Raw genomic sequence first — 25,244 nt, forward strand, 5'->3', positions numbered from 1 at the left:
AAAGTGTGTTTGTGGCCTTGGACAGTGGGAAAGGAGGAGGTGAAAGGACAGGTGTTACATCTCCTACACTTGCACAGAAAGGTGCCAAAGTGAAGGGAGGGAGTGTTAGGGCTGACTGAGGCATGGCTTAGGGTGTCACAGAGAGAATGGTCCCTTTGGAAAGGGGAGGGCATCACACTGGAGCTGGGGAAATGGCAGAGGATGATCCGTTAAATACAGAGCTGGTGAGTTGGGTGAGGTCAGCTAACTCAGCAGAGTCCAGGGATTGAACCTGGGACCTTCAGTTTTAACTATTCATGGAAGAAAACATGCTAAGCCACCAGTTAGCCTGATCCCTTGTTCTCTATATGAGTATTTAATATCATTAATTTAATACTCTGTAACAAGGAGCCACAAGTATTGTTTGTATCTTGTTTTTGTAGGCTTATGGATGAGTTGGGTCTCACTAGGTAGAATAGACAAATCAAATAATTTAACAGAATAAGACACAATGAAATTTAAAAAAAAACACATTTTTTATGATTTACTTCAAAAGGCTATATTTTAACTATGGGTTGGAACTTTCAACCTTGGGATGTAAAATGGACAATATTGGATCAGCTAACATTGACTTCAATGGAAAGGAAATTCAGTCAGGGTGCATTTTGAGCAGTTGATCCATTATGGCTTTCTAATCCATCCCCATCAGAACCCTGGTAGGAGTTCAACTAAACGCTGGAAATTAGGCCAGAATCTGGACACTCCAGCTTCTGATTTGTCCTGGAGTTTCCTGGAGATTTATGGGTACAGAGCCACTGCCTGGACCAAATATAGTTACTGATGCATGAGATGGTAAGGCTGGTTGGGTTGGGGCAGAGGATCCCTATGCCAAGGTTTTTGTATTTACACCCTCTCAAGGGAGAATGGAGTATCAACAAACTCTACACCCCCACCCCTTCTGGATCTAGGAATTAAAGACTTAAGCCCCATAAGCCTGATCCACTATTTATTGAGGTCATGGCTGATCTGCAACCTAACTCCAGAAAGTCATCTTTGGCTCATGTCCTTTAAAAACTTTTGCCAACAAAAATCTATCAATCTCAATGTTAAAGTTAACAGCTGATCTAGCATCAATTCCGTTTGTGGAAAAGAGCTCCAAATTTCTGCCACCCTTTGCACAAAGAAATGCTTCCTAATTTCACTCCTGAAACGTCTGGCTCTAATTTTTAGACTACGCTCCCCAGTGCTAGACTCACCAGCTAGCGAAAATGATTTCTCCCAATTTACCCTATCTGCTCCCCTTAGTAGCTTGGAATCGTAGACTAAGTCACCCTTTAACCTTATAAATTCCATGGAATACAACACTATAGCATGTTTAATCTCACTTGGTGGTTTAACTTTTGCAGTCCAGGTATCATGCTAGTAATCTACACTGTACTCCCTCCAAGTCCAATGTATCCTTCCTAAAGTGTGATGCCCAGAACTGTACTCCAGGTGTGTCTAACCAAGACTTTTGGCAGTATTTTCCCCCCCGTTGGGGGTGTTGTGCGGGTGCGGGCGTAGGCGGGCGGATTGCTAATCGGCGCCCAGCCCTTTTACATGGGCGGGCCAATTAAGGCCCTGCCAGTGTGACATCCGCCCAGAAGCACTGTGCATTCCCTGTGCAGGCGGGGGTGTATTCCCCGAGCCAGGAGTGCACACTTTTGTGCATGCGCGCGTAAGAGCACACAGATCTCCCTGAGGCAAACTGCTGCCTCAGGGAGCTCGGATCAAGTTTGAAAACTTTATTAAAAGGGAGAAAAACATATTGCTGACATGTCCCCTCATGTGACAATGTCCCATGAGCAGGGACATGTCAATTACTTTTATTTAAAAATTTTATACATATTTTAAATCCCTCATGAAACCTCATCCCACCCATGGATGAGGTTTCATGTTTTTTCTGAAGCTCGCCTGGGCTCTTCGCCTGCTCGCCAACCTTAAGGTTGGATGGGCTGGCCCATCAGTTGGGTTAATTACTTTTTTAAAGGCCCTAAGTGGCCGTTGACAGTTCGGTGGGCGCGCAGCCAAGTTGGTTGCGCGCTCGCTGAACTAAAAATCTAAATGACACGTGATGATGTCGGGACACACACCCAACATCACCGCCAGTCATATTACACACCTGCAAGCGGCCAAACCCCCCCACCACCACCCCCCTTTCGCTGCCTCCTTATATTCTAGTTCTCTAGATATAAATGCCAATATTCCATTAGCCTTTTTGATTATATTCTGTACTTGCTCATTTGATTTTAATGATCTGTGGAGACTCTTTTTGCCTCCACTGGTTTCTAGCTTTTTACCATTTTGAAAGAACCCTTTTCGGATTTTTTTAGGTCCAAAGCATATGATCTCATACTTGTCTACATTAACATCCCTAAATCACGATTTTGCCCATTTACTTAATCTACCAATATCTCTTTGTATTTTTATGCTTATATCTACAATACTGCCTATCTGGCATCAGCAAATTTGGATATGTGGCTTTCTATCCTATCATTGAGTCATTAGTTTTTTTTCCATTTGATCATGGGATGTCGGCATCAGTGTCACTGACTAGACCAGCATTTATTGCCCATCCCTAATTGTACCTGTTCAGAGGCACATTGCTGTGGGTCTGGAGTCACATGTAGGCCAGACCAGGTAAGGACTGCACATTGATCCTAAAGGACATTCGTGAACCAGATGGGTTTTTACAACAATCTCATGGTCAATGTCAGACTTTTAATTCCAGATTTTTATTGAATTCAAATTTCACCCTCTGCCTTGGTGGGATTCAAACCCATGTCCCTAGAGCATTCCCCTGGGTCTCTAGAATATCAGTCCAGTGACCCCCTCCCCCAATTAGTGAATACAGTGAATAGTTGAGGTCCCAATACAGATCCTTGTATCCCCCAGTCACATACTGACAATTAGAATACTTGCCCATTATCCCTAAAACTCAAAGTTGGAATTTTCAGTCAGGACTGACAGGCATGTTTCCAAGATGCGCCCCTGTAGCACAGGTCCCTGCCTTATTGTGCTGATTAAACTTTGGCAGTGCCAGTGCTGAAGGTCACTGCTGGATGCATCCTGACACTTACATTGGTATATTATGCATGCTGTTTCTCAGACCATATAATTAGACACATATTTGGTATGTATTCTTTATAAACAGGTTGTTTAGTCATCATTTCTATATATCATAAATAGTGGCACCTTCATAGCATGTAATGAATTATATCGTCTGGCACTTTTTCTAGATTATTCCATTATACTTTTGATATTAGTCATGTTTGTATACTTGTATTTTCACACTCAACTATGATAATGTGAACAAATAAATCAAGTTTTCTCAGAAAAAAAGTTGATTTTCTCTTTTTTACCATTCTCTATGAAAGTGATTAATATACAATTGTTAAAAAAAACACAGGTAACAGTCAACCATTTGTCTCAAGTAAAATATGATTAATAAAAACAGCTGAAAGTTGTAGTTCTACATTTTGCAAGAAAATATAATAGCATATCTCCTTTTCTTGCAAATATATTTTCCTGTTTATTATCATGACCTTAAGTGACAATGAACTGTGTCATCTGAACCAGTAACCTTTAGAAGTTGTTAGCAAAGCACAGTAGAAAGGGTTTTTAATGTATATATTTACATTAAAAATAAATTAGTGCGGTTTTAGATATACAATGTAAATATGTGAGGATCAAGTCTTTAACATTTGACACTATCAATCTGTCAATGCAGTGTCAGTGGAATGGTTAGGGTACATTGTTCCATTTGGCTTCCTGATTGGTCTCTTCGATCAATTAATCGCAAAGGAATATTTCTGTGGATTTCTATAATATCAGGCACTGAATCAAATATCTGTGGAAGGGGAAAGATAGACACCATTATCAAAATGTCATGGAAGATCCCAACTAGACAGACATAATACTTTTGGGTTCTGTTACAATTTTCTTCTAAAACACCCTTAAATTGTAAAGAATTGGAAATTTGATTATTTAAGAACAAGCAATGTGCAGGTTTTCCTTAGTAAAAGCAAGGATTTGACATCTGTACAACGTTGCTCTGGTCAAAAAGAGTCACTTGTAGCTTTTTTCTATTCATTCATGAGTTGTGGTCATGGCTGGCAAGGATGTTATTTGCTGCCCATATCTAGTTGCCTTTGAGAAGATGGTGGTGAGCCACTTTCTTAAACTGCTGCAGTCCATGTGGCATAGGGACATGCACAATGCTGTTTGGGAGGGAGTTCTAAGGTAGTGCTTCCCAAACTTTTGCGCGGTGTGACCCCATTTTAATGTCCCAGACTTTGCGTGACCCCAGAGAGAAAATTAGGCGGGGTACGAGATTTGTTGAGCGGCTTCAGCTGCTGAGCAGGGACCTGGGGAGGAGTGAGGTTGGGCTTGGTGGGAAGTGATTAAACTGCAAGGTCTTATTTTTAAAGCTTGCTTTTGCAGTAGGAATTGAGCCTCAAAGATCTGTCCGTTAGGCCAAGCCTACCATTAGATAAAAAAGCAAGGATTTAAAGAGGCCTCATTGCTGCTAGCACTCAGTCTGAGGTCCACAGCAGCCAATGCTGCCTCAGCACTTGCAACCCCAAAATTATGTCTTGTGACCCCACTGCGAGTCTCAACCCACAATTTGGGAGCCCTGTTCTAAGGTTTTAACACAGTGACAGAGAAGGAACAGCGATATAGTTCCAAATCAGGATGGCCTATAACTTGGAAGGGAACTTACAGGTGGTGGTATTCCCATGAGGCTCTCCCTTGATCTCCTGGGTGATAGAAGTCACTGGTGTGGTTGGTGCTATCTTAAGAATATAAGAAATAGGAGCAGGAGTAGACCACATAGTGAATTGAGCCTGCTCCATTACTCAATACACGATCATGGCTGACCTTTGGCTTCAGATCCACTTTTCTACCCACTCCCCATATCCTTTGATTCCCTGAGAGACCAAAAATCTGTCCATCTCAGCCTTAAATATATTCAATAATGGAGCATTCACAATCCTCTGGTATAAAGAATTCCAAAGAGTCACAGCCCTTTGAGTGAATAAATTTCTTCTCATCTCAGGGCAGAATTTTCTGTGCCTGCTGGCATCGGGCATGTTTGGTCACATGAGTGGACAATATGGCAAGAAGGCCAAAAATGGGTTTGTAATTGTCCACACAGCCCGTCGATGGTGGGCTGCGTTTCCAGCCATTGGACATTGGGAACCTCATTGTAATACATCAGCTATTATTATAAAGTCAGCCCATTGGAATCATCGACCTATGCTGCATCGTCCGAGCATGCTGACGTGTTTCACAACAGCATATATAAGGCATACACTTGGCGGGCTGCACTTTGAGGGGAACTCGGAGGTGTGCACAGTAACATTGCGGAGCACTTACGAGGGTCACCTGTTAGACTTCAAAGTTGAGGCATGTTGGGGGGGTGCGTGGCAAGGGCTGCCCTGCGGTTGAAGATAGCGTACAAGCATGTGCAGAGTGAGGGGGAGGGAAGCGACTACGCATTAGGGAAACTTTCTATAGAGTGACCATTCCTCTGCAGCTGAGACAGTTCAGGCACAGCCACATTGACATGAGTGGAGTCGGGCCTCTAATTTTTCTGCCCATTCAAGCAACGCAGAGGCATGAAAATGCCACCAAGTGCTCCAGGGCTTTTTACCCTATTGGGCACTGACCGCAAGCTAATGAGTGTTTTAGTGGACTGCAGAACAGTTGGATGACTGGGCATGTTGTACAATCTCCTTGCTAAAGCTGGCCATGGAGCAGTCACTGGTGGAGACGCTCACATCCCCTTGCAATGTCATCATCCTGGTTTGGACCAGACTCTCCCTTGGTTCAAACCAACAGTGCAGCCTTGCAGTGTGGGTTAGGAGAATGCCTGCGCCTGAGCTGAGAGCACAGCATGTATTCCAGTGGACAAAGCTGCTGCCAATTGGTCAGGTGGAGTGGGGTGGAGGTGGGTAGGGTTTCGGGCAGCCATACAGCGCACTAAACTCAGACCATCCGAGTGGTGGCCAGCACTCTCCAGGTAGCATTAAGAAGCCTTCAGACTTAACCAAGAGAGGTTCTTAGAACACCCACACTAACCCACGGGGCTCTCTCTTTCATCCTGCAGGAGGAGTACATCCGGAGCATGGAGCCTGGTGAATTAGCTGTATGCCTTGTGGCTCACAGAGAGTGAAGACAACAGAGGAGAGAGCAACGGGCACCTGACTTGGTAGGGGAAGGAGCAGCACCCTCAGGAAGAAGGGGCAGCTGGGGCTCGCGCACACGCCGCTGAAGAGCAACAGTGAGCTGTCTCGTAAGACCCAGGGTCTATAGAAGCCGCCTTTCATTCTTGCAGATGACCGAGAACCAGTGTCGCTGAAGACTGTGCATGTCAAGGGAGCTGGCCGGTCACATCTGCCGCCTTTTAAAAAATTCATTTCTGAATGTGGACGTTGCTGGCTAAGCGAGCATTTATTGCCCATCACTAATTGCCCTTGAGAACTGAGTGGCTTGCTAGACCATTTCAGAGGGCATTTAAGACCATTAAAAACCACATTGCTATGGTTCTGGAGTCACATGTAGGCCAGACCAGGTAAGGTTAGCAGATTTCCTTCCTTGCTTCTCTGCGGTAAAGAATTCCACAGAGTCACTACCCTCTGAGGGAAGAAATTCCTCCTCATCTCTGTCTTAAATGGGTGAGCCTTACTCTGAGATTATGCCCTCTGGTCCTAGACTCTTCCACAAGGGAAAGCAACCTCTCAGCATCTACTCCGTCAAGCCCCCTAAGAATCTTATATTTCAATAAGGTCACCTCTCATTCTTCTAAATTCCAATGAGTACAGGCCCAACCTACTCAACCTCTCCTCATAATAAAATCCCTCCATATCCAGGATCAATCTAGTGAACCTTTTCTGGACTGCCTCCAATATCAGTACATCTTTCCTTAGATAAAGGGACCAAAACTGTTCACAGTATTCTAGGTGTGGTCTGACTAGTGCCTTGTATAGTTTTAGCAAGACTTCCCTATTTTATACTCCATTTCATTTGAAATAAAGGCCAATATTCCATTTGCCTTCCCTATTACCTGAACTTGTATGCTAGCCCTTTGTGGTTCATGTACAAGGACCCCCAAATCTGTCTGTGCTGCAGCTTTCTGCAGTCTTTCTCCATTTAAATAATATTCAGCTCTTCTATTCTTCCTGCCAAAGTGCATAACCTCACATTTTCCCAGATTATATGCCAAGTTTTTGTCCACTCACTTAACCTGTCTATATCCCTCTGTAGACTCTTTGTGTCATCCTCATCACTTGCTTTCCCACCTATATTTGTGTCATCCACAAACATGGCGATACTACAGTCGCTTCCCTCAGCTAAGGCATTAATGTATATTGTAAATAATTGTCCCAAAATAATTGTCTCTCACCCACAAAATGGCCATGCCCTCAGATTAAATTAATCTTCATTGTGAATTTCAGCTAACTCCACTCAATTGCTGGCTTTTGAGGGTGTTGTTAAAGTTAAACTGCTTTTGTAGATAGTAAGACACTATTAGGTATATTTAAAAAGCTTTTGAATATAATTTTTCTTCATAGGCTACTAGACCCTAAATTAACTAGTGAATGGATCTATATAGCTTTTTAAAGTCATTTTCAGCTATTTAAAATCTGGCCACTCACAGGATGACTGGGTGCTCAAATTGAAATGCTTAATAATTGTGATAACCCATTCTCAGCTGTATTAATCAACATACACCAGGTTACCATCTAAAGGGTAACAAGGGAGCATCTTTATAAAGCCAAGTTTAAAAAAAAATTACATTCTGAAACATTGTTCAACGGCACTGGGTCATGGCAGATTTTACATTCTCTATATGCAAACATGGTGCGGGGGGGGGGTGGGGGGGGGGAAACAAAAGAAACATTTCTCCAAACCAGGATTTCCAATCACATCCAAAGCAGAAACTCTATTCTAATTACTTTAATTTCAAGAACACAACTGAGTTTTGTTGCATTATTTAGGCAGAATAAATGGCATACCTGATGATATGATGAAGAGCCTAAATTGTTTGAGGATATTGTATGTGCAAAACAATTTTAAAAAAATCAGGAATTGTAAATAGTTGTTTGCTCATGCTCTGTGTCCAGGTTGCATTTGTTTTTATATGAAACAAATTGAATAGCATTGCTGACACATTTAGCAGCTGCATTGGCATCTTGATCTTGGGAGCTTTATTAATCTGAGTCCTCACAGACACTCTGCGTATTGTCGCTTAGAGCTTGTTGCCTTAGCAACACCTTCAGCTGTTTCTCAATGTTTTGCTCCAAATGAGCAGCAGGTGGACATTGGTTCTTTAAAAATGACATTAAGGCAGTTGGAGTGAATGTCATTTGGTGATCTGACCATCTCATTGACGCAGTGGTTGAATGCAAACTCAAGAAAAACGAGATCCAAGGTGAATTCAGGCCCCATGTAATTGGAGTATAAAAATAGGTGCCCTTTTAAGTAAATGCTCAAGGAAAATGATTTGACAACAAAAATGTAACCGCATAATTATTCCTTGCTGTCAATATATTGAGGCAAATTTAGAACCTGGTGAAAAACCAACAGGTCCTTTGTTTTATGAAGAAGGAAAAGCCTCTTAGGCCTGTACTTCCTCTTCATGGAATCAAAACAATGGTAATGTGGTTTGATCCCAGGAAGAGGAACTATGAGTTAAAAAAAGCTAATGAATTTTGTATCAAACACTGCCGGTTAAATAATAACTGTATGGCCTGTATACGATGTAGTGAATATCCACACAGGCAGCAAGCACGGATTTGGATAATGTAATTATTATATGTTAAAAAAGGTCCTTCTAACTAAAGTAGGCACAAAGCAGCAATTATTGTACATAACTACTGCTATATTGGGAATTTCATGCCAAATGCAAACTATTAATGATATAAATTCAGCTACTCTGTGCTTGAATTTTAACGCTGGATTTGTACTTCTACCAGCTTGTATTAAGATCCACTTCATGATGTTGTCTGCTACAATAGCACTGCGGACTTGTAAATGGTTCTCTCCCTTCAGGTTTGTCTCTCTCTTCTTTAAATCTGCTGTCATCACCTCTCTCCTCAAAAAAAATCAGCTCTTGACCTCACCCTCCTTGTAAACTACCATCCCATGCCCACCCACCCTTTCCTCGCCAAAGACATTAAGTGTGTTGTTGCCTCCCAAATCCGTTCCCATCTTTCCCAGAACTCCATGTTTGAATCCCTTCAATCAGGTCTCCCCTCCTGCCACAGTACTGAAACGGCTCTTTGAAATCACAAATTACATTCTTTGTGACTGTGACAAAGGTAAACTTTTCCTCCTAACAGAGACAAATATCACAGCAATTTTGCATGATTTCCACATATTTTACATGCTTTCTAAAGGTAGACCTATAGAAATAATCTGCTACCAAAAACATCCACCAAGAGTTACTCTGTGCATCAAGGTGGTCATGACTATTGCATTTCTCTCACATTAATTCAGTATATTAAAGTGACATGGCCCAAAGTATAGAAGTGACACAGGTTTTCATTATGGAAGGTAAAGGGGGTGGGGGTCATTTACATATTTCACGTCAACCTACTCGATCTTCCAATGTTTGCTGAATTGCCTGGCCATTGATCCAAGAAAATCTTCTCTAAAAAATTAATTATTCTATAAAAAGGAAAAGAATATTTTTGTTCCTTTACATACTCTCCAATTTGTGTAGTTTTAAAAGTAATTTTCATTGCTCCTGCCTCTCTGAGCTTTATATCATTTCCCAAAATGAACAAAATAACAAAATGCATATCTTTTTGCATTTTATTTAATATGGCACAAATTAATTTTAATTTTAGTGCATTTTAATTTTGCATTTATGCTTATTTCAATTTGCAAAGTATGCTTACATAACTTCAACAACTCAAAAATATTAACATGGGGAGGAATTTTCCCCCCATCGGGGTGGGGGAGGAGAGGGGAAGTGCAGGAGCGGGCATGTGCAGGCGTGCCTCCGATCGGTGCCCGTGATCGGGGGCGCACCGCCATTTTACATGTGCGGGCCAATTAAGGCCTGCCCAGTGTGATGTCCGCCAGGAAGCACTTTGCGCTCCCTGTGCGGGCGGGGTGGCGGGGGGGGGGGGGGGGGGGGGTGAGTCTCTCAGCCGGGAGTGCACTCTTTCGCGCGCATGCACGAAAGAGTGCACTCATCTCCCTGAGGCTAAGTGCTGCCTCAGGGATATCGGCGCCAAATTTAAAAATGGTGAAGGGACAAAAATAAAATTTCCCTGACATATCCCCTCATGTGACACTGTTACATGAGTTGGGACATGTCCATCACTTTTAATCAAACATTTATTAAATTTTTAAAAATCCTCATAAAACCTCATCCCACCCGTGGATGTGGTTTCGCGCTTTTTCTGAAGCCTGCCTGGGCTCCTGACTTGCTCGCCAACCTTAAGGTTGGATGGGCAGGTCCATTAATGAGCTTAATGACTTTTTCAATGGCCTCAATATGCCGTTGACAGGTCGGTGGGCGCAGAGCTGATTCGGCTGCACCCCAGCCGACCTGAAAATGGAGATGATGCAGAGTGATGTTGGGAGTTCCATCTGACGCCATCCTGCGTCATTTTACGCATCGGTGAGCGGGCCCCACCCCCCCTTTGCTGACCTAAAGACCCTGGCCATGGTCTACTGAAGGCAGAAAAAGTGGTCTATTTATATTATACAGAATACTGGAGCAGTAGAATAGCAGAAAACTTACATCATGTCCTCTGAGCCCGCTCCCCAAAGCGTATTGTTTAGTGTCCTCTAGATATCGTATTTGAATGCTGTAAACTTTAAATCTGTAATATACCAGCAACACATATGGCTTATCGGGGATTCCTTTGGAACTATCTCTCACCAGGAAAGCACCATTCTAAATGAAGAGAAAATAAGTTGTCACTGAATCAGCAATAAAGCCTCAATGTATGCCTCTGACTAGTTGTATAGCAAATAATTTATGAAAACAGTGTCTAGAAATAATTTTCATAAATAGAAAAAATACAAACACAACATCATATTGGATAAACAAATGAGAACTTTGACAGCTTGTGAATACATCTTTAGATTCGAGAAGATATTTGATTTCAATAAGAATGTAACATTGAACTATCAAATACTTTCAGCAAAATGACTCCATTGGAATTATTTTGTAAGTGTAATAGAATTGATTACCATATTTTTTATCTTTAAAGCCTCCTCTGCTTTATAGCGGTCACAGGCACCAACGTACCATATGTTTCCTTCTAAGTCCTGAAACATTTTCATAATGTAAATAATGGGAAATACTTATACCAACAAGATACAACATTTCAAAGGACTGTTTTGTGCTCCTTTGTTCTCAAACAGCAGCAAGATATGCAGTGTATGGTCCTGACTATGTTGTCATCCCGCTTCCAAATACTCCAGTCAAAACATGTTTTCTAACATCATATCAAAGATCTGAAAATTGAGGTTCGATTCACCTCAAATTCATCCCACAATTGACCAACTAACCAAATCATATTCTGAGCTTGGCATTGGCATAAATCAGTCCCGCCACATGATTAGGTCACAAACTTGCGTAATTCTGAGCACACACTGAGTCATGCTGATCGTGGACCTGTGACTGAATACCCTTTTTCCTGAAAGCTCCATTCTGCTCTGCACCATAAACTATGTCATTCAATTATGATTTCATTATTTTCCCTCCTCTCCTGAAGCCTTCAATTTGTGTTGCGTTTGGCTGCAGAGGAACCCCAGTCTTCCAATGTTTTATTCCATTCTTTATTACATAGCAAATAGTGGGCTGGCACTCAGCTCTGGAGAGTACAACTCGATCCTCTGCTTGTCCCGCATCCACACACACAATGTGACATGGGACACTGGACAGCGACTGATCCTACCAGGAGCACTGGAGTGAATTTTCTGTATCTCTATATCTGTCCCAGCGCGAACAGCACAGACAAGGGATGGAACCTTCTTGCTCTGTATTCATCAATTCCTACCTGTGGGTTCATTTACTCTGTATTCATTGAAGGAACCATCACAACTTTTATAGAAAGAAAACACATCTGTGTACACACTGCAGAGCCAGATCAGGCTCTAGGGGCAGGCAACCTCACCCACCAGGATCACATGTAGGGAAACTGTGTGTGTGTGTCTCACCTTGTCCTTCTAACAATTAATTTCATATACAGAAAGAATAAATGCTAAACTCAGACTGTAGTAACAACTCTTTACGCACATAGGGCAGGATTTTGCCCTTGGCAGAGATGCTTGGTGGGGGCGGGTGGGCACCTGACCGCCGCCTGCGATTGGCTCCACCCCATGATTTCACACGGGCAGGCCAATAAAGTCTCGCCCAGCATGGATTGCGAGCGGCAGTGCTGAGTGTTGCCTGTGGGGCGGAGGAAGGAGGGAGAGTAGGGCTTGGTGCACAGCCCGCGCCTGCGCGAGTAAGAGTGCTTCAATCTCCCTGAGGCATGGAGCTGCCTCTGGGAGGTTGAAGCGCTTTTTAAAAAAATTAATAAAGACAGTATAAATTTAATAAAACATGTTGACTCATGTGACTCTATCATATGAGATGGGGCATGTTTTTAATTCCAAAATAAATTTTTTATTTAATGTTTATTAGCTTTAGGAAACCTCATTCCGCTGGTGGCTGAGGTTTCCTAAAAAACGCTGCTTGGCCTTTTTGTCTGCCCGTCAACCGTAACCGTAAGTTAATTTGAATTTAACTTAGCTTGTTAATGGCCTTAATAGGCTTCTTAATTATCGGCAGGCGCACAGCCGACTCTGGCGCGCGCCCGCCAAACAAAGTATCGCATGAGTGCACGATGACGTCGGGACACACGCCTGATGTCATTGTGCCTCATTTAATGCTCAGGCACGTTGAGCGCGCACCCACACGCTGAGCGTAAAATTCTGCCCATAGTGAATGACCTGCCGTATTGTACTTAGGAGCACATACCACCACAGATACTAAAGTAAACAGATTCCATTTATTGCAAAATTTGATTCATAAATTAATTAAAATATTTTACTATACCTTTGCAGGAACTCTGGGGACATGTTTGGGTTTTTGTAGGTCAGGACTAGACTGAAGGTTTTGCCTCCTGGAAGGATCTTGCAAAAGTTTAATTGTTAATGGTGCGATGTTAAAGTTTGTTTCACTGATATTTATATAAATTCAATATAATATAGTTAATATAATTTAAATGAGTGTAATTCTCATATCTTTGCAGTGGATTTATGTCTAACATTGACTTGATAATCATAGAAGGAACTCCACAAAATGGGTTCCATAAGTCTTAAGACTGAATATAAGTTACAAAATCTACATAGGATTCAATAAACAGTAAATATTTAATTATTGACAAACGTGGATAAATACCTGGCATCTGTGTTGTTTGATGTAAAGAGCTAGCATTAAAAAAAATATGTATTATAACCAAGGAAAAAGTGAGAGATCACTTGCATCATCTGAATCAATTATCAGCTCCATTATGAAAATGTGCTTTAAATCCAACTCTGCCTTTAATTAAGTGACAGATACTGCTGAAATAAGGAACAGAAATTAATTGAAGTGGCTAACACAATAATTTCCTTTCAAAATGGCTGTTAAGCTAATGACAGAAATTATATAAGTGAGACTACATCTGGAGTACTGTGTACAGTTTTGGTCTCTCTACCTGAGGAAAGATGCACTTGCCTTAGATGGAGTGCAACATAGGTTCACCAAGTTCACCAATCCTGTGATGACAGGATTGCCCAATGAGGAGAGATTGCATAGACTAGGCCTATACTCTCTCTAGTTTAGGAGAATGAAATGTGATCTCAGTGAAACTGAAAACTCTTGAGGGGCTTGATAGGCTAGATGCTGGGAGGATGTTTCCCTTGGCTAGGGAATCTAGAACATGATGTCACAGTCTCAGAATAAAATACTGGCTATTTTGGACTAAGATGAGGAAAATCTCTTCACTCAGAAGATTGTTAATTTTTGGAATTCTCTCCCCGAGAGGGCGGTGGATGCTCGGTCATTGAGTATATTCAAGACAGAAGTCGATAGGTTTTTAGGTACTAAGAGAATTAGGAATATGGGGATAGTGAATGAAGATGGAGTTGAGGAAGGAAATCAGCCATGATCTTACTGAATAGTGGAGCAGATATGAAGGGCCAAATGGCCTACTCCAGCGCCTATTTCTTATGTTACATTCACTCACTATTACAAATGCACAACTGGAATAGAAAGGTCGGGTGAAGGGCAGATATGCACCTAAACTCAAATATCTAAAAATTGCTGAGAAAGTTGTGTTTCCTTGCCATCAGCATTGTGAAAATGGCATCTTGCTATCTAGCTCACCATTCAGATGCATTGAGCCATGATGAGTTGCTGTATTTGCATGGTAGTTATGAACTAAACTATAGCCACAGAAAGCTAAGTTTAGTCCTTTTCATTAGAAGTATCTTTTTAATGATGCAATGTATTTATTAATGCCAGTTAACCTCTTTGGCACTGAAAATTAATGGTTACAAATGTGGAGACTCATCCCTTCAGGTTTTAATTGTTGTCAGTGATTTAAAAATATTTTGGTTCTAATGTTAGACGCTGGGAGCTAGATTTTTGATGCCAACAGTGGCGAATGATGGAACATCTGCCACTGTTGCGCTTTAGGACCCACCAAATGTTCTGTCCTGCGCACATACATGGTAACTTCCTGGGAAGTTTAAATTTCCAATGGGCTGATTTGTACTTCCGGGACACCACGATAATGTCTCTGACTCTGAGTTTGGTGTTGGACACTTGTGCTAGATGGACGATACTTATCCCAGTATTATCCTGCCATTTAATTTCTGATGTAACTCAGTGATTAATAGCATAACCGAACCCATCACCCCAACCCAACCCCAACTGTGCCTCTGATCTGACTACCCACTCTTCCAACCCAAATATTAACCACTGTGACCCACCCCCCCCCCCACCCCCAACTCACCCCCTCACAACCGGATTATCCACCATCCTGGACCCGACTACCCATCCTTCTTGACTGAACTACTCACCTTCATCATCAAAGACCCACCCACTCACTCACTCACCCATTGACCCAACCACTCACCTACTCATTCACCTACCCAGTCACTCACCCATTCACACACTTACCAATCACCCACCCTCCACTCATCAACCCACCCACTTAATCACCCATGTGTCCACTCACTCAGCATCCACTCACTCATTCACCACTCATTCACTCACTAACTTCACAGAAACCCTTAAGACCTTTAAAAACATCACAGAAAACAGCAGCTGGTGTTGTAAAAAGGAGGCTCGTCCTCTGCGCTGCTCTTCTTCGCTATTACTCTCTGTGCATGGCTGCACTGAAGCATCACTGATGCAGCCAGGATAGGAAAACCTGGCTGCAAGGACGTAAAAAGATCAGGTCGCAATTATCTTCACAGTCAGCAACGATTGCTCTCAGCATCACCGCTGACTGGAAGATTTGGACCTTTATTTTTTTTGTCAGTTTTCCTTTGTCTCTCTTTTCTCATTATCTTAATCCATTCTTTCTTCCCCTCTGTTTATTCTTTGTATCCGTAACTTGACACTGAATTCACCGACTCTCATTCACCCATCTACTGAGGCACTGCACTGCTAATTTCAGAATCCTTCATTCTGATTGGTAATGGAGAAGCCTTCCTCACTCAGGTCCCCGATGGTGTTTCCCTCATTGCGCTGTTATCAGTGTGCATTTTTAGCACTCCTGCTCCACCTGGCTCCACAGGAACCTTTTTATTAAGAATGCTACTTTTTTCTTTCATTGGTGGCTGCAGGAGCAGACCAATTTCATCTGCCTGGAATGCCTAAAAAAATGTAGCAGTCAGTCCAATGCCAGCGTAGATGGGGCATAGGTTGTCCGCTGGCTAAATTGGTATGCTTTGCACCTGTTTTAGACCTGAGAAACAGGCAAAATGCTTACCAACTTCTACTCTCAACTGCAAAACACCTTACAATAAAAAACAGACTAGAGGCAAAATATTTACTTGTACCTTGGTGGTAGCACACTTTTAGAAATGGTTTTAAATGGCAATGAACGTTGTTGTCTCATTGGTGGAATAACGTCAGGTGGACTTCGAAAATCAGTACCTAAAGAAGAACATTTTAAAGTAAGAGACATCTTAAGAATTGTGACTAGCCCATCCTCAATTTGTTCACAAATATCTGTGTTTATTTTTTTCATTTAGTAGTGTTCCAAACTGCTTTGCATGTTGTGTGACATGAGGTAAATGACCAATGCACTATGTATTGATTTTTAATTTTTTGATTTTCATTTTCAAATTAATTTGTCTCCTCCTGATTCATGTACGATTCTTCAGCTAAAAGAATGGGCATCTGGCAGACTGCACCCATTTCTAAGTACATCTTGTTCTGTGGCCAGCTACTAGTATTAAACTGAGTGTGGCACAATATGACTTATCTTCAAAGTCTGCTTTCTTCTTGTTTGGAGGGTTCCTTGTCTTTATTCTCCATTTTAATTCGGCATCTTGACATTGAACAGGAAGTAGCCATTTCTGGAATAACAATCTGTAAACTCACACCCCAACATTTGTTGCCCAGCCTATCTCTTATACAACTTTGCAACAATTTTACATCTCTCCAATTCCCCTGTCTGCCACAGTCATCAATCAAATCATCAAGGTGGGAATATAGAGAATGAATGGTCATAGGCTAAGTGGCTAAGGGCAACATTTTCCCCCTGTCGGTGGGAGGAAATGGGGAAGTGGGCGGAGGCGGGCAGCCATCCGATTGGCGCCCCTGGCCGGGGGGGTGGTGGGGGGGGCGGTCACCACCATTTTATGCGGGCAGGCCAATTAAGGCCCACGCAGTGTGACATCCACCAGGAAGTGCTATGCTCTCCCTGTGTGGGTGGGGGGAGGTGGGGGTGGGGGGCAGATTCCCTCAGCTGGCATGCATGCGAAAGAGCACACAGATCTCCCTGAGGCAAAGTGCTGCCTCAGGAAGATTGGCTCAGATTGAAAACTTTAAATAAAGGTGATAAAAAAATTTCCCTGCCATGTCCCCTCATGTGACACTGTCACACGAGCTGGGACATGTCCATAACTTTTATTGAAACATTTCATAAAAGTTTAAATACCCTCATGAAACCTCATCCCGCCCCTGGATGAGGTTTCATGTTTTTTTCCGAAGCCAACCTTAAGGTTGGACGGGCAGGTCCATTAATCATCTTAATTCTTTTTTAATGGCCTTAATAGGCTGTTGACAGTTCTGATAATCTAAATGATGCAGGGTGACGTTGGGACGCACGCCCGATGTATCCTCGCGTCATTTTATCCAGCAGCGAGCGAGCCCTGCCGCCGCTCGCCGACCAGGAGATGCTGCCCTAAGGCCAATCCTGCCCTCACTCAATAAGCACAGTAATTCTTTGCAAAGTTGGTATGTTTTTCAGTTCTCTGGGAGGCCACTAGATGGAGCAATTTACAACACTTTGTCTGTTTCCTAACTAAAATTAACAAAAAACTAATTTTAGGTTCAGCGTGGTGAATAAGGAAGCATTTTTTAACTTTTATATGTTCCCATACATTGGTGGAATAAAGCTCATGCAGTAACATGCTTCACCCATCACTATGCAGTACGTAGCTGCATTAGAGTTCACCATAGGTCCATTAAACCTTGGAGATTACAAACAAGGGGCGAATCTTTGCTGCTAATGAGCTGCTATTCAGCTGAGATACAGATGTATACATTACATATGTTTCTGAAATAAATGGTGCATTGAACTTGTTAAAACATGTAGCTTCTCAATGAAACTAATGGGGAAGAATTTCGCCCTTGGCAGGTGGGCTTGGCGGGGACGGTCAGGAAGCTGACCGCCGCCCGCGATTGGCACCACACCGCGATTTCACTCTGGCGGGCGAATTAAGGCCTGCCCAGAGTGAAACACGACTCAGCGCTGCCTGTGCAGGAGGTCGGGGAGGAGGGCGAGCCGGCCAAGCATGAACTTTGCGCATGCGTGCGAGTGCGCGCCTCATAATCTCCATGGGCACAGAGCTGCCTCAGGGAGATGAAGCGTTGTTAAAAAAAGAGAATAAAGAAAATAAACATTTAATGAAACTCTGTCACATCAGCAGGGACCTGTTATTAATTCAATTTTAAAACTTTTATTTTATTTTTATTTGCTTTTGGAAATCTCACCCGGCCTATGGATGAGGTTTCCAAAAAAATGCAAAGGCTGCTTGACCATTTTGCCTGCCCGCCAACCATTAGGTTGGACGGGCAGCGCAAAATTTCAGTTAATTGATTATTAAATGGCCTTAACAGATCTTTTAATTGTCAGCGGGCGCACTGCCGACACCGGTGTGTACCCGCTGACTGAACTATCGCATGATTGCATGTTGACGCCAGTGCACTTGGCCGATGTCAACGTTTCCCATTTCACACTGGAGCGGGTTGGGTGCGCACCTGCCTGCCGAGCAAAAATTTCCGCCCATTATGTTGATTACACCATGGATGCTGTATTTGAGTATTACTGATATTACATTATACATTGTTTTTGGAGTTTAGGCAAAACCACAATGAACATAGACAGCCATCAATTCATTCCGTTTCTAACACTAAACCCTTGCTTGCACCTAGAAAATTCTAATATGATTTGGCACAGTCAAAAGAAAAGGAAATCATGTTTGAGAGTTTTTTTAAAGAGTTTTTTAAGGTTGTAACCAGTAGTGTGAATAAAGGGGAACCACAATGTAGCATATTTGAATTTTCAAAAAGCGTTTGATAAAGTACCACATAAAAGTTTGTGGCACATGCTAAGGGCTCATGTTAAAAGCAAAGTACTGTGGTTGCTGGAAATCTGAATTAACAACAGAAAACACTATAAATACTCAGGAGGTCAGGCAGCAATTGTGGAGAGAGAAACAGAGTTAATGGCCGGAATTTTATGGCCTTATCGCAGTGGGGACAGGGCCGTAAAACACGGCGAGCCATTCTAAATTCCACTGACTTTGGCAGGACCGTAAAATCCCGCTGGCATAAAATTCTGCCCGATGTCTCAGGTTGAAGACCTTTAATCAGAACCTAAACTTTAACTCTTTTTCTCTCTCCACTGATACTGTGAGACCTACTGAGTGTTTCCAGCATTTTCTGTTTCTTTTTGAGGGCTCATGGGGTTGGGGATAATGTATGAACATGGATTGAAGAATGGTTAAAGGTTAGAAAACTGAGAGTAGGAATAAAAGGGTCATTTTTATGTTGGCACGCTGTTACTATTAAATTACTGCCGGGGCTTCAGCTATTTAGAATCTATATCAATGGCTTCGATGTAAGGACTGAGAGTAATAATCCAGGTTTGTCAATGATTCAAAGCTAGGTGGGAATGTAAGCTGTGAGGAGAACACAAAGCATTTGAAGAGTGATATAAATAGCTTGAGTGGGCAAGACAGTGACAGATGGACTGAAATGTGAAGAATTGAGAGGTTATTTATTTTGGTAGTAAGAATGGAAAAAACTAATCAGGAAGAAATTTATTCACATAGCCACATTAATATGCAGAATTAAGTCAAGGCTAGAACTTTTACCTCATCGGGTGGGTGCACGCCCGACCTGAATGATGACACTCGCCCAACGTCATCACGCGGTTGTGCAGTATTTTGATTGGTGGGTGCACCCGCTGACAATTAGAAGGCCTATTAAGGCCAATAAAGTTATAATTGAAAGGCCAAGCGGTCTTTGCATTTTTTAGGAAACCTCATCCATGGGCAGATGATGATTCTGTCACATGAACAGGGACATGTTAAAAATGAGTTTTTAAAGTTTTTATTTTTTAAAAAAAATCAATGATCAAAACCTCATCCCACCCATGGATGAGGTTTCGCAAAAAATGCAAAGGCCGCTTGGCCTATTCGCCCGCCAGCCAACTGTAAGGTTGGATGGGCAGCGAAAAATTCAATTCAATTAATTGATTAAGGGCCCTAATTGACCTCCGAATTGTCGTCAGGTGTGCTACCACCTCTCGTGCGCACCCACCGACTGAAATATCAAGTAAGTGCGCGATGACTTTGGGACGCTCACTGATGTCATCGCGCACTATTTTTTTACTGATCAGGTTGGGCACGTGCCCGGCCGACGAGGGAAAAATTCTGCCGATGGAGTGCTGTGTACTCTGTACCTAAGGAAGGATATACTTACCTTGGGGAGGGGGCAGAATCTCAGAATAAGGGGATGGCCATTTCAGACTGAGATGATGAGAAATTTCTTCACTCAGAAGTTTGTGAATCTTTTGAATTCTCAGTTGTTAAGTATGTTTGAGGATTAGATCAGTAGAATTTTGGACTGTAAAGGAATTGGGAAAAGTGGGGATCACATAGGAGCTCAGGTCGAGGATCAATCATGGGGGAGGATTTTTCCCTCATTGGGTGGGCTCACCGGGGGGGGTTGGTGGGGGCGGTTGGGAAGCTGACCACCGCCCGCGATCGGGGCCAGAGTGCGAATGTCACACTGGCGCACTGGTGCACACTAGAAAAGCTCCCTGAACATTTTTCAAAATAAAAAATAAAGATTTCTAAAATGTTATAAAACATGTCCCCTCATGGGACTCTGTCACATCAGCAAGGGCATGTTATAGATGAAATTTCAACATTTTAATTTTATTTTTATTTGCTGTTGGAAACCTCATCCTGCCCATGGATGAGGTTTCATAAAAAATGCAAAGGCTGCTTAGCCTTTTTGCCTGCCCGCCAACCGTAAAGTTGGATGGGCAGCGAAAAATTCCCTTCAATTATCTTTCTAACGGTCTTAATAGGCCTTTTAATTGTCAATGGACGCGCTGCCAATTCTGACACGTGCTCACCAGCCAGAATGTTGCGCGATGATGTTGGGACGCTCGCCTGATGTCATTGCGCGTCATTTTATGCTCGGTCAGGTCGGAGGTGCGCCCACCTGGCAAACTAAAAATTCTCACAATGATCTTGATAAATGGCTTAGCAGGTTCGAGGGGCCATATGGTCTACTTCTGTTCCTATTTAGTATGTCCTTAAGTTCTATTCATTTTGAATCTAGCAGTCCCATTTTTTTTTACACAATGAATGGCCAGAAAATCACATGCTGGGTTCCTACGATTTTCCTGTAAGATTGGATTATTGAATCTCTTGTTCCCTAGGCAGGTATTCATTAGCTTGTGGTTTGGAAGAAATTTAAATCTAAATTGAAACCTTCATGAAATATCCTTTGTGTATCAGTCCATACAATTTAATTTAACTTCTTCAACACATATCAAAAAAATATAATTTAAAAACTCTTATCTTTAATAATTGTATTGTGTAGTGGGCAGATCTTTTATGTTATTATAAAATGGTGTAGGTTTCTGATTTTTTAGAAAATAAAATATTTTGGCAAATATATTGCATACATTTTCCGACACTGAAATGTTATTTTTCTTTGTAATGCACCTACCATTCCTTGGTATGAGTGTCTGTTGGGGAAGAAAACAAGAGACAATAATATTGGAGTGCAAGATTCAGTTAGTAAGATTCAAAACCATTACTTTCATTTAAGTGAAAATATTAAAAGAAAAGAATCTGCAAATGCTTTTATTAAGTTCAAACAGCAAATCTACAGTTCAGAGACTGAAGAAAGCAAAAAATGCTGTTTTACTGTCAAAGTTTGCAAAAATGTGAGAGAATGAAAAGGATCTACAAATAATATACCAACCTCATTTTGTTTGTTCTTACATAATCTGAAAGGAAAAAAAAGTTAACTGATATGTCGAATTATCATATTTACTACAGAGGACCTGTAGCCTTTGGTTTCAAGTCATAAAACCAGCTAGTTATCTTAGTTGAGTATTTAATTTAACTCACCCAATGTTATTTTCAGGCTGGGTTATTGATGGCTTGTTTAGGAAATGCGGGAGGTTGTCAGGTCCTGAGAAAATATGTGTATGGCTTGGCTCCAGATGAAGTTGTTGGAATTCTTTGGGTATACTCTTAGGAGGTCTAAAATTACAGAAAACAATTTGCCAATAAAATTACAAATGGTGATAGATGTTTTATCATAACTGGTAACTTGTAAACTGAATATGATATTGAAAGGAAATGTTGAAGAAACTTTCAAATTAGTGATAATAACAAACTGCTTTTGTTTTCAGCATCTCTAGAACACTTCAATGGAAATCAAAGCATGATACTCTTTCCAACACGATATTGTTTCGAAATTGGTGATCCATATTACAGAGCTTCTATCTTAACAAATGATACTTCGAAGTCAGGTTAAAAAATCTAAAAATGAGCACGTAATTTCTGTCCAGTGAACAACTCAGCCCATATAGTGGTAAAGGTAAATGGCATTGTCAATAAGTCCAACCATATACAGCAAATTTCTGTTGCATGGTGCCGGATCTTAAACAACTTTGAGGAAGTTTTGAACATATGGATAATCTTCTCATTTTCCTCAATTAAATTCTGTTGCCTCAATGGAGAAATAAAATGAAGCAGACCTTTCTTGCTGAAAAATTGAGAACAACTGAATGACTTAAAAGTTGGCTCCTTGTCAGAGACCAGATCTACAGGAAATCCAGAATGGGCAATCAAATACTGTAACATATCAATTGTCGCTGTTCAGTGTGTTGTTGAAGTCAGGACAACATTAAGCCATTTAGAATGAGAATCCAAAATTGACATGAATTTGCTGCCATAGTTTGCCCAGTACTAGTTTCTGCTGGGTTTACAGTAAGATGACCTGTCAGGCTCGATACTCATGAACAGTATCTTCCATGTTGCTACCTAGGAAAGGCTACACACGTGCATTCCAGTTGATCCTATCATTCTAACTATACCAGGAAGACCGGCTTGCAAATTCTGGATCAGAGCATTTTGGAATTGAGGTGGAAGGACAAAACCAGGAATTCAGTTTCTGTTCAATTGATAATTCATCTTGTGTAACTGTAGTTTGGTGGAAAAAGCTCCACCATGAGAAAAACCATTCACCACATAGCATTTAACACAGGATAGTGCAGGGCCAAGTACTGGAGCATGTGTCCGTCATTGATCATAATTGGAAATGAGTTCAGCTGCTTAGTAAAAAAAATTGTGAGGGTCAAATCTTCATCATTACATGAAATTGATGCATGTCGGTGGGACATGAAATCTACACTGGCATTTAATTTTGGTGGTTTAAATTTGATATCATGCTTAGAAGCTGATAATTGTATAGTCTGTTTTTGAATTCTCACTGAAGCTAAAAACAGGTATTCGATAGTTCCAAGGGAATATGGCAGTTAAACACTTATGATCAGTATACAGAGCAAACAATGCCTGATAAGGTATGTATAAAATGTTTTCACTAAAATATAATTGCAAGTGTTTCCCGTCTGATCAGTGACTGACTGGTCTTGGAAGAGATTACGGTATGGGAGGTGGATGCTATCAGTTGTTTTGAGCTGGTCAATCTCCTATACCCAAGTGAGATGCATCAACGGATAAAGTCAGTAGCAAATTAAGGTCACATTGTCCCAATAGTTCTGCATGTGCTATTGAAGTCTTACAGGGGGAGTCTATTCAATGAATATGTGGCCGTCAACATGCTTGGAACAAAGTTCTGGTAATAATTGACTGAACCCAGAATGACTGAATTCTGTTTGTTGTAGCAGGAGAGAGGGCATTGCTTCAACCTTCTTCTTTGCTGATTGAATATCAAGCTTGTTAACAATAAAAGAAAAAATACACTAGGGAGCATTGTAGCAGTGAGCAATTGAACTATTCTACTCAAAGTTCACATTCATGTAAATGCTCGAAAACTGCTTTGAGCTTTTGCAGATGTTCCTACTCTGATCTTCCAGTAACTAGGAGATGATCCAACATTCACTGGGTTCCTTGGAGATTCATTCAAATTGTCTCCATGGCTTTTGGAAATAAGTGTGGTGCAGATGCACAACCAAAATTCAACCTTGTAACAATGAAGTCCTTGATTGTGTATTGTTTACTGTACATTTTACTGTTTACATACAATTTACTGTTGTCAAATTTGGACTTTCTTCAGGAAACTTTAATTGAAAGTAAGCCTGGGAAAAAATCTTTTTGAAGCAATCCAGTTTAGAAAATTGTTGGCTGCCACTGAGATTGGCAAACTCTTCAGACCTGGGCAGAGAATTTTCATCAACATCCAAATTAGGTTTCACATTTATTCCGTAGACACTATAAATTCTTGTGTCACCATCAGATTTTACTACAGGTGAAGTTGGGCTTGTTGTAGTCATTTTGCAAAAGTATGCCCTCATGTAATCTAATTCAATAACAACAATTTGCACTCATAGAGCATTTTCAACGTGTAAAACATCCCAAAATGCTTCACATGTGTTATCAGACAAACATTGACACTGTACTGTACACATGAAGAGATATCGGGGCAGGAGACAAAAAACTTTGATTAGGAGGTAGGTTTTAAGAAGCATCATAAAGGGGAAGAGAGGAATGGAAAGGTTTAGGGAAAATGACATTTCAGAGCTAAGGGCCGGCACAGCTGAAGAGTCAGTCTCCATTGTTGGCACAGGAAAGGCCAGAAATGGAGGAATGAATAGTTCTTTGAGAGTTTTAGGGTTGAAGGAGATTACAGAGATCGGGATCAGGAGCAATCCCATGGAAGAGTTTGGACACAAGAATGAGAATTTTACATGCAGGGCACTGCTGGAGCCAGAGCCAATGTAGATCAGTGAGCGCAGGTGGTGGGTGAATGGGACTTGGTGCAAATTAGCATATGGGCAACAGAGTTTTGGATGAGCTCAGGTTTTCAGGAGGGTGCAAGGCAGGAAGCCAGCTAGGAGAGCATTAGAATGATGGAGTCTGGAGGTAACAAAAGCATGATTGAGGATTTCAACACTTCTTTTGTTTTATCCAATCCTTTGCATTAAACATGGATATCCTTTACTGTACTGAATTTCTGATTGAACAGGGATGCATATTTTTTCCGTGAGTATGTCCAAGGGACTCAGAGTGGAATTTTGCTAATGGTCCAATTTAACTTTAGTCTACAAAACCAATCAATGAGGGATCTTTATTCTTAACAAAATAATTAAAGACAATTTTTTTGTCTGATTTTCATTTCTTACTTGGACTTGATTTTTTTCAAGAATTGGCAAAAAGTGCCCAGAATAATTATTCAGTAAATTGTTGTTTTTTCTGGAGGGCAATTT

General features: G+C 41.5%; 1 protein-coding gene across 2 annotated transcripts in view; it reads right to left on the minus strand.

The window, feature by feature from the left end:
- Positions 1–3,147: 3,147 nt before the first annotated feature.
- The window catches only part of LOC121282619 (cytokine-dependent hematopoietic cell linker), a 143,896-nt gene continuing 121,799 nt past the window's right edge, over positions 3,148–25,244 (minus strand). For both annotated transcript variants that reach the window (XM_041196404.1, XM_041196413.1), the window contains exons 11-19: positions 21,919–22,053; positions 21,770–21,794; positions 21,512–21,530; positions 16,090–16,186; positions 13,436–13,464; positions 13,091–13,167; positions 11,236–11,313; positions 10,781–10,936; positions 3,148–3,868 (exon numbers count right to left, since the gene is read on the minus strand). In XM_041196404.1, the coding sequence (XP_041052338.1) occupies positions 3,740–3,868; positions 10,781–10,936; positions 11,236–11,313; positions 13,091–13,167; positions 13,436–13,464; positions 16,090–16,186; positions 21,512–21,530; positions 21,770–21,794; positions 21,919–22,053 (745 nt within the window). In that variant the 3' untranslated portion in view covers positions 3,148–3,739. The remainder of the gene's footprint in view (positions 3,869–10,780; positions 10,937–11,235; positions 11,314–13,090; positions 13,168–13,435; positions 13,465–16,089; positions 16,187–21,511; positions 21,531–21,769; positions 21,795–21,918; positions 22,054–25,244) is intronic.

Source organism: Carcharodon carcharias, chromosome 1 (assembly GCF_017639515.1).
Source record: "Carcharodon carcharias isolate sCarCar2 chromosome 1, sCarCar2.pri, whole genome shotgun sequence".
In the NCBI taxonomy this organism is placed as follows: domain Eukaryota; kingdom Metazoa; phylum Chordata; class Chondrichthyes; order Lamniformes; family Lamnidae; genus Carcharodon; species Carcharodon carcharias.